This window comes from Lissotriton vulgaris, chromosome 11 (genome assembly GCF_964263255.1).
Source record: "Lissotriton vulgaris chromosome 11, aLisVul1.2, whole genome shotgun sequence".
Classification (NCBI taxonomy): Eukaryota; Metazoa; Chordata; class Amphibia; order Caudata; family Salamandridae; genus Lissotriton; species Lissotriton vulgaris.
Window position 1 is genome coordinate 954,957,225 of NC_141699.1, and position 23,595 is coordinate 954,980,819.

General features: G+C 44.7%; 1 protein-coding gene across 1 annotated transcript in view; it reads left to right on the plus strand.

Moving 5' to 3' along the window:
- Nucleotides 1-13,133, plus strand: part of LOC147683741 (nicotinamide N-methyltransferase-like) — a 29,520-nt gene extending 16,387 nt beyond the window's left edge. Inside the window, exon 3 of the mRNA XM_086942571.1 lies at nt 12,659-13,133. Within this exon, the coding sequence (XP_086798697.1) occupies nt 12,659-13,133 (475 nt within the window). The remainder of the gene's footprint in view (nt 1-12,658) is intronic.
- Nucleotides 13,134-23,595: the final 10,462 nt, after the last annotated feature.

Sequence of the window (23,595 nt, forward strand, 5' to 3'; positions counted from 1 at the left end):
ATCAAGTTGGCGACCGCGAGCGAGCAAAATGACATCCCGGTGAGACTTTTTCCTCATTTGTGTTCAGCAACATGAAGTTGCTGATCGCGAGCGTGGAAAATAAACCTCCTGGCGAGATTCTCAACCCGGGGAGGTCAGGTTTTTCATTGCAAGGGGTCGCGTATGCTCGTGACCGCTCGCAATGAGAAACTATCAGTCTGCTTTGAGAAAGCTGCCGCTCCAGTAAAAACTACTCAAGCGGCAGAAAACGACCACTTGCACTGTGCAAGATGCCATTTGCAATGATTGCACAGTGCCCACTGTGAGTGCACCACTAACTATTACAGCTGGAAAGTCTGGTACTTGTTGTAACCTCTCCTCTTACCACCCTCACCCTCGCATCCTTCCCTCTCCTTTGGTTTGCCCCTGCCTCCCACCTCCTTTCCCTCCTCCTTTGGTTCTGTCCAGCATGAAGGCAATTTAGAACGTTCGCTCTGAGTGAGATTTAAGCTCAGCAGGGCATGTTAGAGGAGCTTGGAAACTGATGTAATAAATATCTTCTTTTACCTCATCTGGTGTGGACCTTCATCGCTACAAATTTGGCGACGAGGACTCCAGAGACGAGGGCGTAGCTGTGTGGGGGACGGCGTCAGTTTCCCCCCCTTTTTGTCCATTATCTCCATTGTTTTCGCCTTATCTTCAAGGCATTTGAAGTAACGTGCAAGATGCCATTTGCAATGATTGCACAGTGCCCACTGTGAGTGCACCGCTAACTATTACAGCTGTAAAGTCTGGTACTTGTTGTAACCTCTCCTCTTACCACCCTCACCCTCGCATCCTTCCTTCTTCTTTGGTTTGCCCCTGCCTCCCCCTTCTTTCCCTCCTCCTTTGGTTCTGTCCAGCATGAAGGCAATTTAGAACGTTCGTTCTGAGTGAGATGTAAGCTCAGCAGGGCATGTTAGAGGAGCTTGGAAACTGACGTGATAAATATCTTCTTTTACCTCATCTGGTGTGGACCTTCATCACTACAAATTTGGCGACAAGGACTCCAGAGACGAGGGCGTAGCTGTGTGGGGGACGGCGTCAGTTTCCCCCCCTTTTTGTCCATTATCTCCTCATTGTTTTCGCCTTATCTTCAAGGAATTTGAAGTTCGGTCTCCAGATTTTAAGCGGAGGTATCTATTCGAGGCCTCTCTTCACCCTGGACACTCTTCTAAAATCCACGATCCGACGGTGCTGACTCTCCTCTGCTCTAGGAAGCTCTGTTGCACCTCTAACCTTCGGCGGTGTGTGTTGTCTCTATATTTAGGTGGCCAACTCTCCCCTGCCTGTGGGAGCGCTTTGAGTCTTCACCTGTCATTGCGGTGAGTGCCGTCCCTGAGGTGCAGGAAGCCAGTTTGGATCACAATCTCCTTTGCCTTTGGGAGTGTTTGTAGGCACCGTTTTTCCTATCGGAGCCAGTGCCGGTGCTGAGGTGGAGGCGTGTTTGTCTTCGCTTTTCGGATTTTCCTGTCACGTGATTTACGTGTAGTGGCATTTCAGGTGCATGCGAGTTTGCCTGAGTTATCGTCACGTCTTCTTCAGGAGAGTAGCGTCCTGCCGCGTGGAGAGACCTGTGTGAAGAGAGTGGTGTCTCGACCTCTGGAGGGAGCAGTTTCATTTGGCTTATGGAATCGTCACGCGTTATTCTTCAGGAGAGTAGCTTTTAAACAAGCGCCTGCCTGGTGAAGAGATCTGTGTGAGGAGAGTGGCGTCTCTACCTCTGGAGGGAGCAGCTTCATCGTGGGGCAGTGATTCCTTCTCCTAACATTTCGCCTCAGTGCATCTTCATTTGAGGGATTGGCGTTTTGTAAGCGCTGATTTGGTACTGCTGTTCTACTACAAGTATTTCCCTCCACTGTAATTTAGCGGTTTGTGCCTCATTATTTCCTTCCATTCTAAATTATCATTCTGCCATTTTACTTTTCGACTGCTTTTGGGAACCAGTATTTCTATCCCAATCAGAAGAGGCATCAGCAGTGCTATTCCAGTTCAGATGATTTTTTTTCCTCTTTTTCTTAGCATCTTATATTCTTCGTCTCTCTCTCTCTCTCTCTCTCCTGTACCCTCCATATTTTCTCTTTTTCCTGTATTTCACACTACATTTCTATACTGTTTCTGTCTTTCGCTACTGCTCATATCTAATTTTGGTACTTTACTACTACAGTTCAAAATGTCGGTGGCAAATATGAACCAACCACCACCTTTCTTAAATGATGAAGGAGAACCTGAAATACCATGGGACAGATGGGTAAAAATGTTGCACTCCTACCTAATTGCAATTGGGGGTGAAAAGTTTTCCTCAGTTTGGAAACAACACATTCTACTTCACAACAAAGGTACAGAAGCTAGGAAAGTGTATGAGGATTTAGCTGATGGGGAGGAGGAAGGAGGTGAGGGGACGAAGATGTGTTTACAATTACATTAAGGAAATTGAGTTTACATTTCAAAGATAAGATCAATGTTGTGTTAGAAAGACACACGTTTTTTAAGAGAGCTCAAGGTAAAAATGAAAAAGTTACCTCATACATAGCAGACTTAAGAGGTCTCGCAGCAACTTGTGATTTTGGGGTGCTTACAGATTCTCTTATAAGAGATCAGTTGGTACGCTGTACCAATGACCATAAGGTGCAAGAGAGACTGCTAACACAAAACCCTGATTTAGATGAAGCTATAACAATAGCAAAAAGCATAGAGCACACAGCTTTCTGTGTTAAAGAAATGAGAACCAGTAAAGATGTTTCTCAAGAAGAGAACAAGGTGAATGAGATTAAAAGATGATGTAAATGCTTTAAAGGTCACAAAGGGAAATGTGGCAAGCAAACCCAAAATGCAGAAAGTATTGTACAAATGTTTTCGTTGTGGCAACACCAATCATCTTGCAAATCTTCCCAGATGTCCTGCAAAAAGTGTCACTTGTAGGATATGTAATAAGGTGGGTCATTTTTCCAAATGTTGCAACACAAAAGATACTAAGAATGATGTGCATGTAGTATATGACGAACAGGAATCGCATAGTAGTGAAAATAAGCTTATTTTTCAAATAAAAGACCAAGAATAATTAGGGGAGGAAATTAATTACCCTGTTTGTGAGATTCTACTGGGTGGTAAAAGAATTAATGCCTATGCTGATTCTTGTTCACCGTATACGCTTGTTGATGAAGAGTCATTTAATAAGTTATTCCAACAAGATGAATATACATATGAGAAACCAGATATACACCCAGGGTGATACAATAAGGATCTCATTCCTCTTAAAGGCATGGTGAAGATGCGTATTTCATTTAAGGATAGACACACATTTGGCAAAGTGTACATCACTGAAAAAGGGAGCAACTTGTTGGGTTGGAGACACCAAAAGGACTTAGGAATTACGCTAGACCCCAACAATAAAGATCAAGTTCTGTTAGTGGACAGATCCTTAACGGGAGGGAATATTTGTATAGAGTTTCCTGAAGTCTTTTCAGACCAGATAGGTGTTTTGAACAACTATTAACACAGAATCAAACTCAAAAAAGATGCCATTCCCATTGCCCATAAAACTAGATCTGTTCCACTACTCTTAAGAGAACCACTTAAAAAAGAATTGGAGAAGTTGGTGAAACAAGAAATCATTCAAGCCATTGAATACTCGGAATGGGTCGCCCCCATAGTCATTACTTCTAAAAAAAATACTGCAGACATCCGCATGTGTGTGGACCTTAGGAGTTTGAATGCCAGCATATGGGTGGATAGGTTTCCTTTCCCAACATAAATGAAATGTTGTCTATCATCAATGGTGCCAAATGTTTTACAGTTTTAGACCTCACGTCAGCTTACTACCAGGTGCCATTACACCCTGAGTCTCAATCTCTGACGGCCTTCACCACACCTTTTGGCACATTTAAATTTGTGAGGATGCCATTTGGTTTGGCTTCGGCCACATCTGCATTCCAAAGAATTATGCAGCACCTATTAGCAGATATTGATAAAACCTTGTGCTTTCAGGATGACATCCTCATCTACGGGTCAAATGAGGAGGAACATGATTTCAATCTCAGAAAAACTTGCACTAAACTTAAAGTAGCAGGCCTTACTATAAAGAAAAACAAATGTAAATTTGGTGTAGCTTCTGTGGAATTCCTAGGGCACACACTCTCATGTGAGGGTATCAAACCTAAATTAGAACTCATAGAATCAGTGGTGAAAGCTCATACTCCCACAAACAAGGAATACATCAAATCATTCCTAGGTTTGGCAGAGTATATGTCAAAGTTTGTCAAGAACTTTGCTGATGTGGTCCAGCCCATTAGAGATCTATTAAAAAAGGATGTTAGATTCTCATGGCTTCCCGTACATGATCAAGCATTTGCCAACATCAAGAGAGCTATAACCATAGCACCATGCATTGGCAACTTTGACAGTACCAAGGATACTTTCCTCACCACGGATGCTAGCAAAAGAGGTTTAGGTGCCACGCTGTCTCAACTACACAATGGCAGAGAAAGCATCATAGCCTTTGCCTCCAGAACTTTGAAGGAAGCAGAGTTAAATTATTCAACCATAGAAAGGGAAGCATTGTCTTGTTTCTGGGCCACTAATCACTTTAAGTATTTCCTATGGGGTATACCATTCAAACTTAAAGCTGACCATAAACCCCTAGTTTCGTTGTTTACCTCCAAAGACATTGAAAAAATCTACACCCAGGATTGGAAAATGGCTGGTGTCCTTACAAAATTATAACTATACCATGGAGTACGTGCCAGGCAATAAAAATCTAGTAGCAGATTGTCTCTCTCGCCTTCCCATTGACACACCTTGCGAGAACAACAAAGAAGATTTTGAAGTTATCATGGTATCTGTCCCAGCCGTACTGGAAGATGAGTGGAATTCTTCTTACAAAGAAGATAAAGTACTTAAAACCGTGGGAGACAAAATTTAGAATGGGTGGCCTGACAAATGTGGTGAGCTCCCAAGTGAGTTGCAAACTTACTGGAACGTAAGAAATGAATTATCCGTTGTAGGGTCTTATATATACAAGAATGACAAGTTTATACCTCCTGAATCCCTAAAGAAACAAATTAGTGATCTTGCACATGAAGGTCATTTAGGAAGGAATTTAACCAAAAGCAAACTACGTGCTGAATACTGGTTCCCAGGAATGGACTCTTCCATTGAAGAATTTGTTAAAGGGTGCCATGCCTGTGGAGCTAGTGACAAAGTTAAATGTACTAGAAGGACACCATTAGAACCAGTTCATGTTCCCATGAAGGCATGGGAAAAGTTGGGCCTAGACATCATTGGGCCTCTGCAAGTTCAGGGTTTACAAGAAAAATTCATCCTGGTGTTAGTGGATTACTTTTCAAAGTGGGTCACCATTAAGTTTGTAAATGGGGTCGACACCAAAGCCATTAAAGTATTCCTCTCTGACACCTTTGCCAATGAAGGTATTCCCCATACTCTTATAACGGACAATGGCGTACAGTTTGTTTCAGAGGAGATGAAGGAATTCCTTGTTAGTTTGGCCATAAAACATGTATCCACACCCCTTTACTGTCCACATGCCAATGGATTAGTGGAACGCTGCAATCGCATGATAAAAGATGCTCTTCAACTTGCTGTAGCTTCCCACAGACCCATAGTGCAGTCTATCAAAGACATGTTATGGTCCTATGCTACAACGCCTAACAGTGTAACAGGGGCCTCGCCGTTTTGTTTGTTGAGAGGACGCAAACCAGGGTCAAAACTCACACCCAGTTGGCTTTTTGAGGACAACACTTTTGTGTGGGACAAAACTACCACTCAAAAAAAGATACTGTGTCACTGAGACGAATACAAACAAGACTATGATCGTAGCTGGAAAACTAAGCCCAGAAATTGGGAAATTGGGCAATGGGTCTTTGTAAAAAAACCTGTCTCGAGTGCCAATAGGAACAACAAATTTTACAGTCCTCAAAGAATAAGTGAGGTTGGGAAGAACGTTGTCACCATGGCTGATGGCAAGAAGTGGAGCATGGACAGGTTAGTGAAGTGTTCTTCACAAACAACCACTTCCAAGCCAAAAAATGCTTCAAATGTTGGGCCCACCAATGCTAATGTTCCAGAGGCTAGGAGAGTTGTCAAGTCTCCAACTTGGCAGAAGGACTATGCACTGTATTGAACTGTCTACTTACCGTTTCTATTGTGCCTTGCCTATTCAAAAAAAAATGTTTAGTCTGTACTTAACTTAGCAATGTAATCTGTTCATCTTTTCTTTTCTGTAGAAAGGGAGATGTGTTCTAACCTCTCCTCTTACCACCCTCCCCCTCGCATCCTTCTCTCTCCTTTGGTTTGCCCCTGCCTCCCCCCTCCTTTCCCTCCTCCTTTGGTTCTGTCCAGCATGAAGGCAATTTAGAACGTTCGCTCTGAGTGAGATGTAAGCTCAGCAGGGCATGTTAGAGGAGCTTGGAAACTGATGTAATAAATATCTTTTTTTACCTCATCTGGTGTGGGCCTTCATCACTACGGTACTACCAACCCCCCCTGCAGTTTTGCCAGGTTTCCCTCCATTGCCCCATATAAGTTGGATGAGCAACACATCAATAGTTAGAAACACTGTTCGTTTTTTGATATTGGGAGTGCTGTAAAGTAGTAGAGTATCTTGGAAGGATTACCATCTCAAACAGTGCTATTTAGAACATAACTGACAAGGGCAGCATCAGCCAGAATCTAACTGCGAGTCACAAGGAAGCCACCACTACCAGGACATTCCCAATTAAGAGTTTTTCCAGTGTGCAGGAGATATGGACACCCAGATACTTTATTGTGTCCGACACCCATGTCAGTGAGTGCCTTACGCCAGTGGGCATGAGGCTCCCTGTGCAAATGCCAAGGGGAAAGCCACAGGACTTCTCCCAGTTAACCCTCAATCCCAAAAGGCACCCAAATTGTTCCAGGGCTCCAATCCTCCCCTGCACACACGAGGAGGCCTCCTTCATGTAGAGTAACATATCATCGGCACAAAGGGACAGGTAAATGGAGACCCCAAAAATCCTAAAACCATGGTAATATATAACCCATCTTAGTGTATTAGCCAATGGCTCCAGCGTTATCACAAACAACACTGGCAACAGTGTACAACCGTGTCTGGAGCCACGCCCCACCAGGTAATTGCAAACAAAACAGGTGATGGACCGAATGTGGATCAATGTCACACATTCAACCCAGTCAAAAGATCTGGGCCCAAATCCATCGTTTTTTTGCACTCCACACCACCCTGGGTTAGACAATGGCGATATGCAAATCAGCTCTGACCCTGTGCCCCATGGGAACAGTCCAGTCCGAACTACAAAAGCCATGTCCTTCCCAGAACGGAATCAAGCATCCGAGGACCGGACCGGTTTCGAGGTAACACCTCTCATCAGCCCGGCTAGCTTGACTCCAGTGGTGTGGAGTGCCTGGGACCCACGTCTGAGCATCCCCAGCACACTTATGGCGGCAATTGCAAACAAAACAGGTGATGGACCGAATGTGGATCAATGTCACCCATTCAACCCAGTCAAAAGATCTGGGCCCAAATCCATCGTTTTTTGCACTCCACACCACCCTGGGTTAGACAATGGAGATATGCAAATCAGCTCTGACCCTGTGCCCCATGGGAACAGTCCAGTCCGAACTACAAAAGCCATGTCCTTCCCAGAACGGAATCAAGCATCCGAGGACCGGACCGGTTTTGAGGTAACACCTCTCATCAGCCCGGCTAGCTTGACTCCAGTGGTATGGAGTGCCTGGGACCCACGTCTGAGCATCCCCAGCACACTTATGGCGGCAATTGCAAACAAAACAGGTGATGGACCGAATGTGGATCAATGTCACACATTCAACCCAGTCAAAAGATCTGGGCCCAAATCCATCATTTTTTTGCACTCCACACCACCCTGGGTTAGACAATGGCGATATGCAAATCAGCTCTGACCCTGTGCCCCATGGGAACAGTCCAGTCCGAACTACAAAAGCCCTGTCCTTCCCAGAACGGAATCAAGCATCCGAGGACCGGACCGGTTTCGAGGTAACACCTCTCATCAGCCCGGCTAGCTTGACTCCAGTGGTGTGGAGTGCCTGGGACCCACGTCTGAGCATCCCAAACACACTTATGGCGGCAATTGCAAACAAAACAGGTGATGGACCGAATGTGGATCAATGTCACACATTCAACCCAGTCAAACGATCTGGGCCCAAATCCATCGTTTTTTTGCACTCCACACCACCCTGGGTTAGACAATGGCGATATGCAAATCAGCTCTGACCCTGTGCCCCATGGGAACAGTCCAGTCCGAACTACAAAAGCCATGTCCTTCCCAGAACGGAATCAAGCATCCGAGGACCGGACCGGTTTCGAGGTAACACCTCTCATCAGCCCGGCTAGCTTGACTCCAGTGGTGTGGAGTGCCTGGGACCCACGTCTGAGCATCCCCAGCACACTTATGGCGGCAATTGCAAACAAAACAGGTGATGGACCGAATGTGGATAAATGTCACACATTCAACCCAGTCAAAAGATCTGAGCTCAAATCCATCGTTTTTTTGCACTCCACACCACCCTGGGTTAGACAATGGCGATATGCAAATCAGCTCTGATGAGAGGTGTTACCTCGAAACCGGTCCGGTCCTCGGATGCTTGATTCCGTTCTGGGAAGGACATGGCTTTTGTAGTTCGGACTGGACTGTTCCCATGGAGAAAATTACAAAAAACAATTTGATGGACAGAATGTAGATCAATGTCTTACATTCACCCCAGTACAATGATCTGGGCCTAAATCCATCGTTTTTTGCACTCCACACCACCCTGGGTCAGATAATGGCTTTATGCAAATCAGCTCTGACCCTGTGCCCCATGGGTACAGTCCAGTCCGAACTACACAGCCATAGCTTTCCCAGACCGGAATCAAGCATCCGAGGACCGGACCGGTTTCGAGGTAACACCTCTCATCAGCCCGGCTAGCTTGACTCCAGTGGTGTGGAGGCTCTGGGACCCACGTCTGAGCTACCCCAGTACACTCAGGGAGAAAATTACAAAAAACAATTTGATGGACAGAATGTAGATCAATGTCTTACATTCACCCCAGTACAATGATCTGGGCCTAAATCCATCGTTTTTTGCACTCCACACCACCCTAGGTCAGATAATGGCTTTATGCAAATCAGCTCTGACCCTGTGCCCCATGGGTACAGTCCAGTCCGAACTACACAGCCATAGCTTTCCCAGACCGGAATCAAGCATCCGAGGACTGGACCGGTTTCGAGGTAACACCTCTCATCAGCCCGGCTAGCTTGACTCCAGTGGTGTGGAGGCTCTGGCACCCACGTCTGAGCTACCCCAGTACACTCAGGGAGAAAATTACAAAAAACAATTTGATGGACAGAATGTAGATCAATGTCTTACATTCACCCCAGTACAATGATCTGGGCCTAAATCCATCGTTTTTTGCACTCCACACCACCCTGGGTCAGATAATGGCTTTATGCAAATCAGCTCTGACCCTGTGCCCCATGGGTACAGTCCAGTCCGAACTACACAGCCATAGCTTTCCCAGACCGGAATCAAGCATCCGAGGACCGGACCGGTTTCGAGGTAACACCTCTCATCAGCCCGGCTAGCTTGACTCCAGTGGTGTGGAGGCTCTGGGACCCACGTCTGAGCTACCCCAGTACACTCAGGGAGAAAATTACAAAAAACAATTTGATGGACAGAATGTAGATCAATGTCTTACATTCACCCCAGTACAATGATCTGGGCCTAAATCCATCGTTTTTTGCACTCCACACCACCCTGGGTCAGATAATGGCTTTATGCAAATCAGCTCTGACCCTGTGCCCCATGGGTACAGTCCAGTCCGAACTACACAGCCATAGCTTTCCCAGACCGGAATCAAGCATCCGAGGACCGGACCGGTTTCGAGGTAACACCTCTCATCAGCCCGGCTAGCTTGACTCCAGTGGTGTGGAGGCTCTGGGACCCACGTCTGAGCTACCCCAGTACACTCAGGGAGAAAATTACAAAAAACAATTTGATGGACAGAATGTAGATCAATGTCTTACATTCACCCCAGTACAATGATCTGGGCCTAAATCCATCGTTTTTTGCACTCCACACCACCCTGGGTCAGATAATGGCTTTATGCAAATCAGCTCTGACCCTGTGCCCCATGGGTACAGTCCAGTCCGAACTACACCACTGGAGTCAAGCTATCCAGGCTGATGAAGGCTGATAGCCAGAAACCGGTCCTTGGATGCTTGATTCCGGTCTGGGAAAGACATGGCTTGGTAGTTCGGACTGGACTGTTCCCATGAGGCACAGGGTCAGAGCTGATTTGCATATAGCCAGTGTCTAACCCAGGGTGGTGTGGAGTGCAAAAAAACGATGGATTTAGGCCCAGATCCTTGTACTGGGGTGAATGTATGACATTGTTCTACATTCTGTCCATCAACTGTGTTTTTTGCAATTTGTTCCCATGGGGCACAGGGTCAGAGCTGATTTGCATATCGCCATTGTCTAACCCAGGGTGGTGTGGAGTGCAAAAAAACGATGGATTTGGGCCCAGATCTTCGGACTGGGGTGAATGTGTGACATTGATCCACATTCTGTCCATCACCTGTTTTGTTTGCAAATTCCGCCCTAAGTGCGCTGGGGATGCTCAGACGTGGGTCCCAGGCACTCCACACCACTGGAGTCAAGCTAGCCGGGCTGATGAGAGGTGTTACCTCGAAACCGGTCCGGTCCTCGGATGCTTGATTCCGTTCTGGGAAGGACATGGCTTTTGTAGTTCGGACTGGACTGCTCCCATGGGGCACAGGGTCAGAGCTGATTTGCATATCGCCATTGTCTAACCCAGGGTGGTGTGGAGTGCAAAAAAACGATGGATGTGGGCCCAGATCTTCGGACTGGGGTGAATGTGTGACATTGATCCACATTCTGTCCATCACCTGTTTTGTTTGCAAATTCCGCCCTAAGTGCGCTGGGGATGCTCAGACGTGGGTCCCAGGCACTCCACACCACTGGAGTCAAGCTAGCCGGGCTGATGAGAGGTGTTACCTCATAACCGGTCCGGTCCTCGGATGCTTGATTCCGTTCTGGGAAGGACATGGCTTTTGTAGTTCGGACTGGACTGTTCCCATGGGGCACAGGGTCAGAGCTGATTTGCATATCGCCATTGTCTAACCCAGGGTGGTGTGGAGTGCAAAAAAACGATGGATTTGGGCCCAGATCTTCGGACTGGGGTGAATGTGTGACATTGATCCACATTCTGTCCATCACCTGTTTTGTTTGCAAATTCCGCCCTAAGTGCGCTGGGGATGCTCAGACGTGGGTCCCAGGCACTCCACACCACTGGAGTCAAGCTAGCCGGGCTGATGAGAGGTGTTACCTCGAAACCGGTCCGGTCCTCGGATGCTTGATTCCGTTCTGGGAAGGACATGGCTTTTGTAGTTCGGACTGGACTGTTCCCATGGGGCACAGGGTCAGAGCTGATTTGCATATCGCCATTGTCTAACCCAGGGTGGTGTGGAGTGCAAAAAAACGATGGATTTGGGCCCAGATCTTCGGACTGGGGTGAATGTGTGACATTGATCCACATTCTGTCCATCACCTGTTTTGTTTGCAAAATCCACCAGGTAAGTGGCTGCTACTTTGCAGCCTTTTTTCACCCAGGCTACTGGGTTAGAGTAAAGCAATTTGTCCAATGAAGAAACACACTGCGCAGATCTATGCTCGCCATCACCACATATAGGAAACCCCCACAACAATGTGTAAAAGGCTTTCTAAATATCTTTGGACAATGTCAGGGCCCATTGCGGCAGTATGGCGGAGCTTTCAACGATATGCATCAACTGCTGTACATTCTGAAAGGTTTTACATGTACCGATGAACCCCACCTCATCCAGGTGTATCAGCGTATGTATTCTGGGCACCAGCCTGCCTGCCAAGATGCCACTGAGAATTTTATAGTCCACATTCAATGGGAGAGGGGTCTGTATGACCTGTCCTCCTCAATGTGCCTCCCAGGTTTGAGCACTGATGTTACGAGTGCCTCCTGTATTCTACTCAGAATTTATCTCTTATCCCTGGCTGCAATCTACAGTTTAGTCAGGCGAGGGGCTAGGCGGTCCACATAAACTGCATAGAACTCCACCGGGAGGCCTTCCGTATCTGGCACCCTCCGCTGCTCCATAGCCCAGATCGCTCCCGCACTTCCTGCTCTGACTTAGCCGTGCACCGCAGCTGTCTGTCTCTGTTAGCCAGTGTTCCAGAAAAAGTTCATCATTAGGTTTAGAGAAATCTGGTACTATCTCATTTGATCAATGACATGGTGTGACAGGTTACACTCATCAAAAACATGATGACAGCAATGTGCAAACAAACGAGGAAAACATGGTAATGTTTTCACCACAGATATTCCTCAGTTCTTTGCGCAATCATAGGATTATACGCAACAAACATTTCTACCACCTTGAGGTCTTACTCGTGGAGTTTGCACATGCCTCTAAATAAACCTGCTAGTACTTTAATATTAACTTAATATGTTAAATTCACTTGTTAAATGTGACACAAAAACTAGTGGATTGAAAATATGATTGCCTTAACTCAACTGGGAGGTCTGTCTAATACTTTTTGCATTTTTTTCCAGGCAAAAGTGGATTGAAAATGAAGAGAAAACGAAAAGAATCATCAAAAACACCATGAAATTAGAGGTTTCTGAAAGTGGTCCGGTAGCACCCAAATCCTTCCCTCAGGTTGATTGCCTGCTCATCCCATACACTTTGATAACACTATGCAAGGACCATGTCTCCTTCATCAGCAGTTTGAAAGATTTGTCACCATTGTTGAAGAGCGGGGGTCACTTATTAATGTTTCTGCTTATGGAATGCACATACATGTATGTAGCCGATTTCAAGTTTCCAATGTTATGCGTCGATGAAGATTTTGTGAGAAAAGTTTTGCACGAGCAAGGCTTTATGATTAAAGAAGCACAAAAAAAACCTAGAATCAACCAAACAAAATTTTCAATCATGGATTATTCTTATGTTATGTTCATTCATGCTGTTAAAGTGAAGGATGTGCAAAAATGTAAAACATCAACAATAGAACAGCTGAAAGTGTGAATAATTGTGTTCCTTGTCAAAGAATCATTTTAGTTTTTTAAATATGTAACTTGTGCTTTCTATGCTTTTGAGCCTTTTGTTGACAGGGATTGATCATTTGTTTAGTTTTTACTTTCTGTCTAGCTTCCTCATCAGTTATTTATTGGTGTTACAGTCATGTATGATGCAGGGTTGTGCTTTATTGAATTGACCTTATAGAAAGGAAAGGCTATTGTTGCAAAGGGCAACTTTTGAGCTCTGATTATATATATATATATATATATATATATATATATATATATATATATATATATATATATATATATATATATATATATATATATATATATATATATATATATTCACTGAAAAGCCATAGGTTTCAGGGACGTTATAGTTAGAAATTAGCATTTAAAAAACCTTAGAAATGCAATGAAAAAAACATAGGTTTCTGGGACGTTATAGTTAGAAGTGCCATTTAAAAAAAAACTTTGACATTCATTGAAAAAACATAGATTTCAGTAATATCATAATTAGTTGGACATTTCACTCGTACAAAACCAGAGAAATTCTACCATTATAGTTAGTTGAGCTAACTATAACCTGTGCCCCCATAATGCACTGCTGATGACGTCACATATTATATAATTCATGACATGGTCATTGACATCACTGATGATATCACTGATGACATCTCAAATGACATCACTGATGACATCATCCAGTGACTGTGTGTTTCTCTCAAGTTTAAAAATGTTTTATATATATGCCAAGGTGAATTGAAGAACGAGTGGGTGTATAAGTATCTGGAAGGAGGATTTAGTAGGTGCGTGACTGTCTGTATAAGTGAGTGATTAAATGTGTCTTACTGAATGCATGGGTTAGTGACTAAACTGTGTGAATGTCTGTATCAGTCTGTCTGCTGTGTAAACTGCTGCATGGGTTGGTGAGTAGCTACATGAGTGTCTATATGGGTTATTGATTGGTTGCCCAAGTATTTTTATGGGTGCCTGAGGGTGTGTGTGGGTGTGTTGGTGAGTGAATGGATGTCTCAGTGGTAAATGTGCGAGTAACTACATATGTAAAAGGCAGTATATGTGATTGATGGTGTATATTAATAACTATATGTGAGAGTGAGTGATTGTGGGAGTGGCTGTATGGACGAGTGTGTACTTATACAGTTATACACACACCACCTCACTTATTCATATAGAGACTAACCCATACTTACTCTCTTATACAATCACTGATACAGGTGAGTAAATAGAAGTGTGATTTATTTTTTGCATGACTGACTAGATGTGTTGGTAACTCTGGATGAGTGATGGTGTGTGAGTGTTTGCATAGTTGTATGAGTGCATATGATAGTGTTGTGTTGATCAGTGACTGCATGGGTCAATGAGTGGATGTGTTTGTAGACCTAGGAATCAGTGCGTATGTAGTAACTGGTATTGGTGTGTCTATTGTTTCGAAAATGGTAATCTGTATTTTAGAGTGGGTGTATCAAAGGTCATATTGGGGTGTGAGGAGGTGCATCAGATTTCCACATGGATGATGTCATCAGTGATGTCATTTGAGATGTCATCAGTGATGTCATCAGTGATGTCACTGCCCATTTCATGAATGATGTAATATGTGACGTCATCAGCAGTGCATTGCGGGGATGCAAGTTATTGTAGTGAAGACCGATTTCTGCCTGCACACATTGCTATGTTAGCATAACTGCATTAGTAGTTTAAACACCATTTTGCAACTTTGCCGCTTTTGCACACAACACTTCATATATCTGTTATTGTAAGTTAACTTGCTTAATTTTCTTCACATGAGAACGGTCTGCTATCCACATCCCTAGACTAACATGGTAGCCTCTGTCTGTACAGCTTGTGCTCACAGCGTCAAGGTCAAATAACAATGTATGCTGTAGATTCAATTTGATCGGCCCACACTCTAGACATAGCATGCATCCAGCTGCAAGAGGCTGACATTCGAGTGCCTTTAATATTACACTGCATGCATGTTTACAGGCACTTGGAGAAAAACCTTTCCATCTACAAGAAAGCTGGCTGATCCTTTTGATGTGATTCACCAAAGCTGATCTTTGAGGTATGGGGTTCCCCATTGAAACCTAGAGACCTTCTATTATTATAAAACTTAGCTTTGAGCAAGGGGAGGGTGGTACACAAGGCGCTAAATGACCTGTTTCCGCTATCAGAGTATTATGATTTCTCCCTTTGTGTTTTATGGAATTGTAACAATGATTACTGTTTTATTTCTAATAATATGCCTGCTTATGGTAGCCAAAATACTGCATCTTAGAGCACGTCGTTAAAATAAACATTTTAAACTTTTATTGTGTCTCTGATTACTCACGTTGTGGACGGGTATGAGAAATATAAACAAAAGAGTGTTCTTGATGTCCACCATTCCTGAGAGTATTCTAAGTCGCTGGTTCTGGTTTTTCTAATCATTGGTCGCTTCGTGGTAGGACGAAGAATGAATGAGACACTGATGCCAGTCGGATAGGGGTTCTGGGTACTGAAGCGAGTTTCTGGTACACCACATGTCACTGAGGTCCTGGTTTCCCACGCACAATTCCGTGCACACACAGAATCCCTGCAACAAGGCGAACCTAACGTTTGGTCTTATTTTCTAGACACTTTAGTAGTTAATGCTTCTCTTAGTCCACAACTCCCTCACTTCTGTTTCCGGTAGACAGTTGTGAAGGTTTAACCTACCTATACAGATTAAATATAGGTTAATTCAAGATTGAAGTTTTCAAAAAGGTTCACATTTCATGAACTACTACCCTTTTTTGTGCTACAATTAATATAGATTGTTTTTCTTCTCTGTGTTCTTATGGGTGATATTGACATAGCTCAGCATAGTCATGCACCGCTCTTGCTACGTTTGAGGTGCCTGACAATGGTTTGGCGGTTATCTTTGTGATGAGTGCTGATGTAGCCTTCCCTTTTGAGCTTTTTTACTCTTGGGTTACGTTTCCTGCTGTAAATGCAGATGATAATACATTCAATACATATTTTCACACCGCAATGCCAGTGAATTATGTTCCATCTAGGACACTAGAGATTCCGATTTCTGTATGGCAGCATTGTTTTTGGTTTAAGGGCGCCCTTCCCCACTCTGTGACTCCGGCTCGGTTATGTCCCATGTCAATTCCTGGGGATACTTCACCAGTCTTGGCCGGTTTCACACCACATCCTAACTATTTGCGGGTCCCTGTTGCCGACTTACAGCTACTTTATACCTCTGTGATTGAGGTACATAGGGCTCTAGTACAATATGTTACACGCAACCTCCGGGTGGGGGCATATGGGGTTGCAGCACATCTAGTTTGACCAGTCGGGATGAAGATTAGTCCCATCATGGTTAATTCGATTATGGGCACTTGACCCCAAGATAAGGACGATATGCCTTATTGGCTTGCTGAGAAATTTGAACAATTGGAGTCAGTATTTCCGAATAGAACTCCTATGGAGAGACACAAGATCCTGACCATTAGTTTGCAGAAAAACTTGGTGCCTGAGGTAACCGATTGTGATACTTAGGGCAAAATATTTGCAGCAGTGTATTCGAAGTGCTTCAGCACACCATCTATGACTGTCCTGCCCTCCGTAATCAAGCGTGTTCAGGATCAACACGGACCGGAGGCTGCTGTCGAGTTTAGTATGAGACTTGTCGGAGTGTTTGACGTAGTTTCTGATCTGATCCTTGCCAATGTCAAGAGGATGCAGTTAACTTTCCGGTGTCTAATGCTTTGCGCCTTGTCCCAGACGCGAGAAACCCCAGAGGGTAAAAACCAGGGAAAGCAGCAACAGAAACAGGGCTCGCGTCCTGCATCGCCAGTTGCGGTGACTGTTGAACTCACATATGATTTGCACGACCGTACATAAATTAGGTCTCCTGATAGATTTCAGGTTCCTGATCAACGTTCTCCTCGTTCTTCACAGGAAAAATCAGGCTCACCAGCCGGTAGTGGAGAACATGGCAGAGGTCGGGGCACCCCACAAGGACATGATAAGCCCCACCCACCTGAGAACAAAGGCAAGCAGGACGACTTTAGACATCAAACAATCAATCAATCAATCAATCAATCAAGAATTTGTAGAGCGCACTACTTACCCGTGAGGGTCTCAAGGCGCTGGGGGAAAAAAGGGGGAGGGGTGCTACTGGCGAACAGCCAGGTCTTGAGTAGCCTCCTGAAAGTCAGCAGTTCTTGGGTCGTAGGCTCAGTGGGAGGGTGTTCCAGGTCTTGGCGACGAGGTGGGGGAAGGATCTGCCGCCGATGGTTGTTCTTCGGATGCGAGGGACGGTGCGGTGGCGAGGGTGAGGTTGGCGGAACGGAGCTGGCGGTTGAGGATGTAGAAGAAGAGTCATCTGCTGAGGTAGGCTGGGGCGGTTTTGTGGAGTGCCTTGTGTGTGTTGATGAGGAGCTTGAAGGAAATCCTCTTGTTGATGGGGAGCCAGTGCAGGTTTCCAAGGTGGGGGGTGATGTGACTGTGGCTTGGTACATCGAGGATCAGGCGTGCAGAGGCGTTTTGAATGCTTTGCAGTTGTTTGATGAGCTTGGCCGGGGCTTCCGCGTAGAGTGCGTTTCCATATTCGAGTCTGCTACTGACGAGGGCCTGGGTGACTGTTCTTCTTTTATCTGTCGGGATCCATCTGTAGATCTTGCAGAGCATGCAGAGGATGTTGAAGCAGGAGGAGGAGACTGTGTTGACTTGCTTGGTCATGGAGAGTGTTGAGTCTAAGATGACTCCCAGGTTGCGTGCGCGGTCGGTGGGTGTTGTGGCTGCTCCCAGTGCTGTAGGCCTCCAAGACACTGTTGAATACAGGGGAACCCTACTCACAAAGAACCAGGGTATTAGTTTTATACTTGGAGACAGTGGTTCTAGGGAAAGTGATAACTAATATTTCAAATAATATACATTGCACAATGGAGATACATTTGTAAGGGACACAAATAATGTAAGTGGACAAAATGAGTTCTCTACACAGCTAGATCTGATAGTTATTTATATATACACAGTAGAAGTATAAATCACTTTCCTAAATTCAAAAACCAGTATACTTTGTGCAGTGTATCCCCAAGTGAGACATGGAACCATAAGTGAATATATACAGTGAATTGCATTGCAAAACGGTTTCCATATGTACAAGAAGTGACCATTCAATTATACATGGTAACAGCCTGAGTGTATGGTAACACTGGCTTCACTGTGAGCACCCGGCCGGGTACTCACTTGAGTTCACCTTTCCTTACCTTCACCACATACAGGACACCACCACTTCAAGTAGGCTGCGCTCTTGGTAATCCAGATATCCCCACAACATACGACCTGAAGAGACCCCATATCGGATAGAGGGTTGAAACATCGTCGACACCAGTCCAGAAAGGACTTTTAAACAGCCAGTGTTACCATACACTCAGGCTGTTACCATGTATAAATGAATGGTCACTTCTTGTACATATGGAAACCGTTTTGCAATGCAATTCACTGTATATATTCACTTATGGTTCCATGTCTTACTTGGCGATACACTGCACAAAGTTCAGGTCTCCGAGCAGGATGTAGTCGATGGACATCAGGGCGTGCAAGCTGATGAAGTCGGAGATGGAGTCGCTGAATTGGGGTCGTGGTCCGGGGGGTCTGTAGATGAGGGTACCTCTGAGGGAGGTGTTGGGGTCTGTGTGGATCTGGAAGGGCATGTGTTCGGCGGTGCTGAGAGTGTCGTCGGTGAGGGTCGAGACCCTGAGACTGTTCTTGTGGACAATGGAGATTCCTTCTCCGAATCCGTTGGTGCAGTCTCTGCAGGTGATCTTGTTGCCAACTGGGATGGCTATGGCAATGTCGGGTGCGGAGGAGTCGTTCATCCAGGTCTCTGTCAGAAAGGCGACATCCGGGGATGATGTGTCGAGCAGGTCTCAGAGCTCAACAGAGTGCTTGTGTGCGGAACAGGTGTTCAGTATGATGCATCGGAGGTGGTTGAGGTTTTTCTTGGCGGGTGGTTCGGTGGCTCTGAGGCTTGTGTAGCTGCAGTTCAGCCAGGTGAAGGGACCATGTGTGCGTTTCGGTGCGGCCTTAAAGCAGGTGTGGGTCCGTCCGGGGTTGAGGGCAGTGTGCTGGCATCATAGTGGCAGTGGTCGTCGTGGTGGGCACGGGGGGCAGGGGTTCTGACACTGGGCATGGTCCAGGCACGGACGTGCACAGACGGGCCTGTCTTAGGCACGTCTTCAGCGCGTCAGCGGTGCAGACACGCAGCAGCCGCCATATATGGGTAGGTGGGGTGGAGGAACTGCTTGGAGGCGGGAGGCGGGGCAGCGAATGGGCAGTCAGGGGGTGGGGCTGTGGGGACGCAACGGCGGGATAGAAGAAAGAGCACAGAATCCCAGGGGCAATGGAGGGGACAGAAGAAGATAAAGGCACAGAATCACGGGGCAGCAAAGGGGACAGAGGGAGAAAAAGGCAGAGTCACAGGGGCAGCGAAGGGGACAGAAGGAGAAAAAGACAGGGAGGCACAGGCAGTGCTGTGTGGAGGGGGAGCAACCTACCTGGTGGGGTCAAGGGTCGCACGTCGAAGACCTTAGTTTCAGAAAAAGAAGGTTGCTGTATTAACCGTGAGATATGCCACAGATAGTGAGAACACAGCTTCGGAACCTGACATGGGCACTCACGCTGCTGGACAGCGCAGCCGAGGTTACAATAGTGTGGCAAGCACTGCGTCCATATCTGAAGGCAACAGCAACTGACACTAGAGTGGCTCCCCCTGACTGACTATATGACATAGTTATTTTAATTGAAAGTGACATACAGCGTGTAATAAAATGGATTATTGGGGAAAATCTGACTTCTACATATGACATTTTGTTAGCAGAGGCAGACTGGCCCCCGCCTTTTGTTTTGGCTGCTCCGAGAGGGGAGGAGGTAATACTCCCTAGTTTCGCGTACACTGTGCCCAAGGAGAAAGCAGTTAATTTTGCAGAAGAGTGGGCTCAGGTGCTTGCACCGGTGTTGTACCGTACTCAGGTGGGGTGGAATACACTTTTACCCAATCATGAGATTTCCTTGCGATCTATGCCACAACCCCAATATACCATGCGGCGTGAGGTGGAGGCTCCCGTGGCTGAAATCCTTGAACAATTAGAATATCAAGGTGTAAATGAAACCTGTGTGTCTCCGATGAATAATCCTCTTTTCACTGTGACCAAGCCTGATGGGTCGTACCGCCTTGTTTTGTATTATCGACATTTGAACTCTCATTGTTGTACATGCACAGTACAAAATACTCACAGTTCTGCTCTGGTTGATAGTCTTGTGAGAAAATGGTTTAAAATCACACTTGACATTTCCAATGGCTTTTTTAGTCATAAACTGTCCCTTCTTAGTAGCCAATGGACAGCGTTTACTTCTGGCGGTAAACAAAAACAGTTCAAAAGGTTAACCAAGGGCTACAAAAATAGCCCAGGCATCTTTGCTGCCAGTGTCTTCTCATTGTTGGACAGCATAGACCCGAATGCATACTCGTGTGTGGATGATATTTATCTCACAGACGAGGAATTATGGCTGCATCTGTGTCGCATTGACCGCATTATTGTCATGTTTGGGGACTTTGGTTACAAATGTAACTCTGCAAAATCTCACATTGCAGAGCACACAGTGTTGTTTTTGGGCTATGAGCTCAACAACGAAGGTCAATTTTTGGCACCTCACTTCCTGGAGATGTGTGCACGTTTGCGTGCTTCAAAAACTCTGAAAACAGTACAATCTTTACTGGGTTTTTTAAATTTTCGGGCATACTTACATTCCCAATTATGCCCAGCGTATCAAGCCGATATATATGCCTTGATACAACCTACTTTTACCAAATCATGCTGGCTTCCTGAACATTCAGCTATCCTGCAATATTTCAGGAGCAGAGTGTGAGTTATTTTAAGGAAAAGAGAAGAAATTTGATTTTCATAGCTGTACAGTTTTACGATATTGTTTATACAAAACAAAAGAGGGAAGTCTGACTGAAAGTTTCCTGATCTTACTGAAAGTTTCCTGATTGGTGATGTCTAACCTACAGCACGTTGTTCAAATTGAGCCATTCCTTCAGAGTCCTGGTAAACCTCCACTATTGGATAAGTGGTTCAAGTCTTTTAAAAATGTTATTGTGGCCATGGGTGCAGAGAAATTCACATTCCATTCCATTAAGGCCCTTCTTGACAAACTGGTTGCAGAAGGTGTTCTTACATACATGGACACTTTCGGAGGGGGTAAGCCCCATTGTCATTGTGCAAAAAAAGGATGGGGTCATTAGACTTTGTGTAGATTTGTGCACCCTAAGCAAATATTTTGTAGTGGATTGCCACCCTATGCCCAAGAATAATGATCGTTTAGCAAACATAAGTGGGACCAAGTTGTTCTCCTTGTTTGATCTCTGCTCTGCATCTTATCAAATTCCGCTCAATGTAGATTCTCAGGACTTCATCACTTTTGTTACCTATCTATAGCAAGTGTGATTCCAAACTTGATAGATACTATTTTAACCAATATACCAGGTTCTCAGACTTATCAATATGATGTTCTGCTTCTTACCAACACAGTGGCAGAGCATAACATTATACTCAACGAAGTCTTGGAAATATTCAGAGAGTTGGGAATTACACTCAAGCCAAAGAAGTGTTGTTTATTCGAAACAAAAATTTGATTATTTTAGATACCATATCTCTGACAGGATTCAAACCCAAATTCTTGTTGATTCAAGCAATACAGGACAAAGCTCCTCCTAATGACAAAGACACCTTGAGGTCTCTCCTTGGTATGAGTGAGTATTATTTTAGGTTCATCCAAGGGTTTGCACTGGTTGTTCAACCACTCCACCAATTACTGCATCAAGGTGTACAATTTAATTGGGATGATGTTGCTGATCAAGCCTTTCCTAAGACAAAGAGTCTTAGAAACTCTTGGCTATATCCTCATTTAGACCAGAAAGCTAATGCATTCTCACAGTAGATGCTAGTCAAGTTGTCATAGGGGCGGTTCTTTCAAACTTTTGTAAGAATAAAGAACACACAGTGACTGCTTCCTGTTCAATGAGACCCCCGGAGTCATACTAAAGTACCATAGAGAGGGAAGTGTTAACCTGCTCATGTGCGAATGAGAAGTTTTTTAACTTTTCTTTGGGGTATGCAATTTGAAATATTTACGGATCACAAGCCCCTTATACATTTACTTAATGACATTTACTTAATGACAATAGATCAGGAAAGGCTTCACGCAAGGTTCGTCAGGCTTCTCTCCAGTTTATAGGAATACAATTTTCAAAATGGATTACCTACCTCGAGACAAAAACTCCAGGGCAGATTGCTATTTTAGGATGCCAGTGGAAGGTATAGATCAAACACAGGTTTTTGATGAAAATGAATCTGTTATAGCCACATTAGATGAAATTTTGAGCTCTTCAGGTCTGACAATGTGTTGACAACGGTTATGGACTTTGTTGAAAAGGGCTGGCCCAAGGAGAGGTCTTTGACTACATCTCTCTAACCTTTTGCAAATGTGGAGGACGAACTGTCCATTGTATATGGTATTCTGTTATGTATTGAAGCCACTGTTTGGTCAATTTGGAGTAGGCGCTGCTTGTAAAAATGTTAAGCCATTTTTTGGGTGGCCCTCATTAGATATCCAAATTGTGAGTTTGGTTTCAGGGTTGAATACATGTTTACCTTCAGTTAAACATTGGATCATACACACAACTCCCTTACACATAGTCCCTCTTCTTAGTGATGTGTGGTACAAGGTTTCTTTGGACTTTGCAGGACCTTTCAAACAATTACCTTCTGACAAAAGATCCCTACTAGTTCTAGTGAACTATTTCTCCAAATGGGTATATTCCAAATAAGTGAGTGCAACAACTACTGCCACGGTCATAACATTTTTTAAAGAGGTATTTGATATAGAAGGATCTCCAAAGGAAATAGTTAATGACAGCAGTACACATTTTGCATCCTCACAAATGAAGGAGTTTGTCCAAAAGTTTTGCGTCAAACATTTGAAAGTGGCTTTGCACTCGCCAACTTTGAATTGTCTAGTGGAGTGGATGAACAGGTTCCTAAAGGAAGGTATACAGTCTGCATTTGCTAGGAGACTTTCATTAAAAGAGTTTCTTTTCGAAAAAGGTGTGGGCTTATCATCTCACTCCACATTCAACCATGGTGGTTTTGCTTTTTTGTCTTCTAAGGAAAAGACAACCAAGATCTGACCAACGTCCTGACTGGGTTAATAACTTTATGACAGAAGTAGAAAATTGTCAATGGAAAAATAATAGCATGGTCAAAGAGAGAGTTGTTGCAGTTTAATCTGTGCATAAAAACTATTATGACACAGTGCATGGTGTGAAAAATGTGGATCTCAATATTGGTGATTGGGTGTTGATCAAGCAACCCATCAGAGTGAAAAAGGATGAGTCAAAAGTCTCG